The sequence below is a fragment of the Notothenia rossii genome (genome assembly GCF_949606895.1).
Source record: "Notothenia rossii genome assembly, chromosome: 10".
Classification (NCBI taxonomy): domain Eukaryota; kingdom Metazoa; phylum Chordata; class Actinopteri; order Perciformes; family Nototheniidae; genus Notothenia; species Notothenia rossii.
This window is the reverse complement of record NC_136908.1, coordinates 61,862,492-61,869,991: the sequence shown is the minus strand read 5'-3', so window position 1 is coordinate 61,869,991 and position 7,500 is coordinate 61,862,492. Positions and strand designations below refer to the sequence as shown.

General features: G+C 41.1%; 1 protein-coding gene across 1 annotated transcript in view; it reads right to left on the bottom strand.

The window, feature by feature from the left end:
* Nucleotides 1–7,500, bottom strand: part of nav3 (neuron navigator 3) — a 228,920-nt gene that overhangs the window by 110,869 nt on the left and 110,551 nt on the right. The window contains exons 7-8 of the mRNA XM_079655695.1: nt 6,727–7,500; nt 1,677–1,855 (exon numbers count right to left, since the gene is read on the bottom strand). The exon at nt 6,727–7,500 is cut by the window's right edge and continues 322 nt beyond it. Coding sequence (XP_079511821.1) covers nt 1,677–1,855; nt 6,727–7,500 — 953 coding nt within the window. The remainder of the gene's footprint in view (nt 1–1,676; nt 1,856–6,726) is intronic.

The following is a 7,500-nucleotide window of genomic DNA, read 5'->3' as shown; positions in this document are numbered from 1 at the left end:
ATAACACAGGCACATGCATAAAAGTTACAGTGCAGTGTGAGATATGAATAGTTCAAATAGAAGCAGCACCAAAAAGCTGAATAAAGATCCCTATGCAAGCAATATTTCAACAGACAGAGGCAGAGGTGGGAAGTAGTGGAGTACAAATACTTTGTTACTGTACTTAAGTAAATGTTTCTGGTATCAGCACTTTACTCCACTACTTATTTTTCTTAAAACTTTTTACTTTGACTTCTTACATGTTGAACACAAATACCTGTACTTTCTACTTCTTACATGTTGAACACAAATACCTGTACTTTCTACTTCTTACATGTTGAACACAAATACCTGTACTTTCTACTTCTTACATGTTGAACTCAAATACCTGTACTTTCTACTTCTCACATGTTGAACACAAATACCTGTACTTTCTACTTCTTACATGTTGAACTCAAATACCTGTACTTTCTACTTCTTACATGTTGAACACAAATACCTGTACTTTCTACTTCTTACATGTTGAACTCAAATACCTGTACTTTCTACTTCTTACATGTTGAACACAAATACCTGTACTTTCTACTTCTCACATGTTGAACACAAATACCTGTACTTTCTACTTCTTACATGTTGAACACAAATACCTGTACTTTCTACTTCTTACATGTTGAACTCAAATACCTGTACTTTCTACTTCTTACATGTTGAACACAAATACCTGTACTTTCTACTTCTCACATGTTGAACACAAATACCTGTACTTTCTACTTCTTACATGTTGAACCCAAATACCTGTACTTTCTACTTCTTACATGTTGAACCCAAATACCTGTACTTTCTACTTCTTACATGTTGAACTCAAATACCTGTACTTTCTACTTCTTACATGTTGAACACAAATACCTGTACTTTCTACTTCTCACATGTTGAACACAAATACCTGTACTTTCTACTTCTTACATGTTGAACTCAAGTACCTGTACTTTCTACTTCTTACATGTTGAACACAAATACCTGTACTTTCTACTTCTTACATGTTGAACTCAAATACCTGTACTTTCTACTTCTTACATGTTGAACACAAATACCTGTACTTTCTACTTCTTACATGTTGAACACAAATACCTGTACTTTCTACTTCTTACATGTTGAACTCAAATACCTGTACTTTCTACTTCTCACATGTTGAACTCAAATACCTGTACTTTCTACTTCTTACATGTTGAACTCAAATACCTGTACTTTCTACTTCTTACATGTTGAACACAAATACCTGTACTTTCTACTTCTCTCATTTCCCAAACAGGCTGGTTCCTTTAGTCTGAATGTGTGTTTGGTGGCGTGATCATTATTATTTAGAGTCATTGCGTGCCTATTGATTTGAACACGATCCGTGTATCCATCATTTCCTGGTCTTCTCTAAAGAAGAGGGACCAATGAAAACGTTGTCATGTTGCCGTTGTTCACCATGGAAACATTCATTAGCTAACAATGACATTATTGTTCTATTAATATAAAGGGAGGTCAGGTACTCTTTAAAACAGCTGCTAGTTATGGGTACTTTTTACTGAAGTACATTTCAAAGCCTCTTTACTTTGACTTGAGTAAAGAAGTTTAGTCAGTACTTCTACTTTCACAAGAGTATTTTTAAACACGAGTATATGTACTTCTACTTGAGTAAAGGATGTGTGGACTTTTGCCATCTCTCTGTATAACGCACACAGACACATCATACATGCATTGTTGAGCTGTTGTACCTGAGATCTCCTCCAGGCACTGTTTGGCGGTCTTGCTGTAGACCAGCTCCCCCTTGGTGGGGCTGAGGCAGGGCTCTGCGGGGGCCATCATGGTGCAGTCGTTCTCTGAGAAAGTCCTGCAAGGAATCGAGAACAAAAACAACAACACAGCAGTTAGAAAGGTAGGCGGAGGCGTCTGCTACACTCAACTACAGTCATTACTAAGGAGCCATGAAGGGAGTGTTTCCTGGAAGAGCTGCTCCGTGGCTTATTCACTCTTTCGCTATAAAAACAATGCAAGGAAATGTCATTTTGATAAAGAAACCTGTTTAAAAAGCGATTAAAAGGAATATTTGACCCAAAAAAGGAGCCAAGCAGGTTCACATGTAAAATAATAATTTCCTGCAGGATTTGAAAACGGATTTGTGTGTATTTGCGTGTATTACGTATAATATTGTCTAACAATGTTTTTTTGGATGATTCTCGTGAAGGAATTTGATGCACATGCAAATTATTTTTGTAGAAAATGTGTTGTTTGGAAAAATAAAAATGTCTGTTTATTCCATTATCTTAAAGGGGGGGTATGTAATTTATTTCAGAAACACTTTTTGTTATATTCCATGGAATGCTCTTAACATCCCGATAGCAATGAATATCTGAAGTGCTTTGACAAAAAATCCATTAATAAATATCATCAGTGGAAGCCGTAGCGCTGTAAAAAGCACGACCAATCATCTGAGCCGGCCCGGCTAAAGTAACTGGATGGCCTACCTGCCTGTCAGCCTTCCATCTGTGCACAAACTTATCTCGTGCCCTCATTGGTCATGTGCGCGTTCGTGTGTGTTGGAGGAGGGGCTCTGTGAGGAAGTGGCAGATTTGTTCCGGTTGTGTATTTTCAAATTCTAGCGCACTCGAGCTGGTTTCTCCAAAATGTCATACCCCACCTTTAACTTTCAATTAATGGCCTTAGTTGAAGTCCATTATTTGTTTTGAGCTCTATTTCTCCTCGATGTCACTGCTTAGAAAACCTTTTTTTAAAGTACGTACTGTACATTTTGTAATTGTAATCAAATGAACTGTTTCTTTAACATATTCTATGCTCCCAGGACTCATTTTCAAAACCATGAATCCTGCACACTGACTGCAGCAAAGTGCTATCAACCAACACACAATGAACCTGGCAGAGGCCACAACTTCAGGTGGGAATACAAGAGAAAGCGAACGAGAGAAATCACTTAAAGTGGACCTATCATGCTAGATTTGAATAACATAGTGTAGGACCATACCTATATAAGGCATATTTATACTTTTTATTTTTCAAAATACCAAACAGATCATGCATTTTAGCCATTCCTCATTTCGCTCAATGTAACACTGTCTTTGCATCATGGGCTGATTCAGTGAGAACAGCACCATCTACAGGCCTGGCATATGTACTACAGCGTCTCCAGCGCTTTCAAACGGCAATGTCCGTGGCTGTCTCCTCCTGATTGGTGGAGTTGGCCCAATAGCCGTAGCGCCACTTCTGTGACGTCATAGAAGTGTTCAAATCTGGATCAGTCTGTATCAGATCCGTTGCAGCCCCTTTTTAAGAGATTTGGGTATGGAGGAAAATAGAGAGGGTTGTGTTTTCTGACACTTGGTGAGTTCCCTGGAACACCGGGGACACATGTTCATGTATACAAGACGTACAAAAGTGCATTTTGCATGATAGGTCCCCTTTAATTAGGCTGAGAATGATGGTAAATTGAAGCACGAGAGAGGGCCTGCACGTTGACTGTCTGCACGCTGCGGGGGTCGGCTGTATTGCAGCATAAGAAGAGGACAAAGATCTTAAGAAATGTTCTGGAGATCTCTCGGCACAGAGGACACTCATTTAAACTCAAATATCGCTTCACTTCAAAAGTTATTTGTGATTATGTGAGCCGCATGTGCTTTTAGTTTGAGGTTTGCCACTATCAACCATGGATTAATGGACGCAGCAGTTTGAACTGGCTGAATGTGTGGGATTAAAGTAACGCTCAGTGTGGCAGCGCTGACGGTGCACAACAGAGGAGCAACGGGGTGAAGGATTAAGTCGTTTAAAATTTAATAGGATTTTTAAATCTCTTTCTCTTGAACGCAGAGACTTTGGCGGCTTCTCTTCTTTTCCCCTGGATTACCTCTAATGTTTTAAGAGGAAATTGTCCCTTTTGGGCAGATTGACCTCACTTCCTGATGGCTGTAACACCAAGGAGTCACATGCAACATACTGTCACACCGGTTGAACGCAGAGAAAGTGCCTGAGTCTGATTTCTTACTTTGTAAAGATAAAACCCAGACAGTTTAATAATAGGCCATGGCAGCGGGTGTTTGTTCTGTAATGACTGAAAGAGATGCGGAGGCGAGAGCAACATGAACACAAAGCAGCAGCTGATCATAGAGAGAGAGAGAGAGAGAGAGAGAGAGAGAGAGAGAGAGAGAGAGAGAGAGAGAGAGAGAGAGAGAGGAATATTCCTTATGTGTTGATGTGCAGGTACGAAGAGAAAACGATGTGTGTCGGACAGATGGAAATAAACAACCAGAACAATATCAGCAGGAAAGGACTCTTTAAAGTAGAGACACTACATACTGATATACACCTGAACATCAGCAGGAGAGGACTCTTTAAAGTAGAGACACTACATACTGATATACACCTGGACATCAGCAGGAGAAGACTCTTTAAAGTAGAGACACTACATACTGATATACACCTGAACATCAGCAGGAGAGGACTCTTTAAAGTAGAGACACTACATACTGATATACACCTGAGCATCAGCAGGAGAGGACTCTTTAAAGTAGAGACACTACATACTGATACAGACCTGAACATCAGCAGGAGAGGACTCTTTAAAGTAGAGACACTACATACTGATATACACCTGAACATCAGCAGGAGAGGACTCTTTAAAGTAGAGACACTACATACTGATATACACCTGAACATTAGCAGGAGAGGACTCTTTAAAGTAGAGACACTACATACTGATACACACCTGAACATCAGCAGGAGAGGACTCTTTAAAGTAGAGACACTACATACTGATATACACCTGAAAATCAGCAGGAGAGGACTCTTTAAAGTAGAGACACTACATACTGATATACACCTGAACATCAGCAGGAGAGGACTCTTTAAAGTAGAGTCACTCCATACTGATATACACCTGAACATTAGCAGGAGAGGACTCTTTAAAGTAGAGACACTACATACTGATACACACCTGAACATCAGCAGGAGAGGACTCTTTAAAGTAGAGACACTACATACTGATATACACCTGAAAATCAGCAGGAGAGGACTCTTTAAAGTAGAGACACTACATACTGATATACACCTGAACATCAGCAGGAGAGGACTCTTTAAAGTAGAGACACTACATACTGATATACACCTGAACATCAGCTGGAGAGGACTCTTTAAAGTAGAGACACTACATACTGATATACACCTGAACATCAGCAGGAGAGGACTCTTTAAAGTAGAGACATTACATACTGATATACATCTGAACATCAGCAGGAGAGGACTCTTTAAAGTAGAGACACTACATACTGATATACACCTGAAAATCAGCTGGAGAGGACTCTTTAAAGTAGAGACACTACATACTGATATACACCTGAACATCAGCTGGAGAGGACTCTTTAAAGTAGAGACACTACATACTGATATACACCTGAACATCAGCAGGAGAGGACTCTTTAAAGTAGAGACATTACATACTGATATACACCTGAACATCAGCTGGAGAGGACTCTTTAAAGTAGAGACACTACATACTGATATACACCTGAACATCAGCTGGAGAGGACTCTTTAAAGTAGAGACACTACATACTGATATACACCTGAACATCAGCAGGAGAGGACTCTTTAAAGTAGAGACACTACATACTGATATGAACCTGAACATCAGCAGGAGAGGACTCTTTAAAGTAGAGACAGTACATACTGATATACACCTGAACATCAGCAGGAGAGGACTCTTTAAAGTAGAGACACTACATACTGATATACACCTGAACATCAGCAGGAGAGGACTCTTTAAAGTAGAGACATTACATACTGATATACACCTGAACATCAGCTGGAGAGGAATCTTTAAAGTAGAGACACTACATACTGATATACACCTGAACATCAGCAGGAGAGGACTCTTTAAAGTAGAGACACTACATACTGATATACACCTGAACATCAGCAGGAGAGGAATCTTTAAAGTAGAGACACTACATACTGATATACACCTGAACATCAGCAGGAGAGGACTCTTTAAAGTGGAGACACTACATACTGATATACACCTGAACATCAGCAGGAGAGGAATCTTTAAAGTAGAGACACTACATACTGATATACACCTGAACATCAGCAGGAGAGGAATCTTTAAAGTAGAGACACTACATACTGATATACACCTGAACATCAGCAGGAGAGGACTCTTTAAAGTGGAGACACTACATACTGATATACACCTGAACATCAGCAGGAGAGGACTCTTTAAAGTAGAGACACTACATACTGATATACACCTGAACATCAGCAGGAGAGGACTCTTTAAAGTAGAGACACTACATACTGATATACACCTGAACATCAGCAGGAGAGGACTCTTTAAAGTAGAGACACTACATACTGATATTAACCTGAACATCAGCAGGAGAGGACTCTTTAAAGTAGAGACACTACATACTGATATACACCTGAACATCAGCAGGAGAGGACTCTTTAAAGTAGAGACACTACATACTGATATACACCTGAACATCAGCAGGAGAGGACTCTTTAAAGTAGAGACACTACATAATGATATACACCTGAACATCAGAAGGAGAGGACTCTTTAAAGTAGAGACACTACATACTGATATACACCTGAACATCAGCAGGCGAGGACTCTTTAAAGTAGACACACTACAAACTGATATCAACATAATATGGCCTCTTTAAGTAACTGTTCCACACACTCACACACATCTCACCTGTACATGAAGGGGGCCACAGTGGCAGTGTTTGGATGGTTGTGCTGCTGTTGTTGAGGAAGTTGAACTACTCCGTTCCCTCCGAGCGCTCCTCCTCCAACTCCTCCTCCTCCCAGCATCCCAGTGGAACCAGAAAGTGCAGAGGTACTGGTGGAGGAAGTCAAACTGGTTCTTTTTGTCTCAGAGCCCCCGCTGGATCGCTGGATATAGAAACTCCCACCCTGCCCTCCTTTAGTCATCTTCCCTCTGTCGGCCTCTCCTCCTCTGAGGTTCCCACTGCTGTTCAACGCCGGACTCTGACTCTGCATTTGACTCTGAGGCTTGGCCGTCGTTGAGGTGGAGGAAGAGGAAGAGGAGGAAGGAGCTTTAAGTCCTGACTTGGGGATGCCGCTTGAAGAGTTTCCGCCATCTTTCTTTGACGGCTTCCCTCCCTTGGGGATGAGACTGGCGATTTTGGAGTTCTTCTTGTTTCCGTCAGCGGGCGACGATTCTTCTTTGGGCGAAGAACTGTCCTTAGAAGATTTCTGTCCAGACCTGCTGCTGCTTTTGTCCTCCCTGTCTTTGGACGATGCTCCTGTCCTGCCGCTATGATTGGCTTTAGAGGAGGAGGAGGGAGAAGGGGACGTTTTGCTTGGTGCAGTGATGGATGGAGATGTGGTTTTTGTTGATATCTGATTCGCTGTCGAACTACTTCCACTGCTGCACGCCAAATTCGTAAATCCGTCCTCACCGTACTCCGACAAATCGTCCTCCTCCTCGAGAGACATTTCCGCC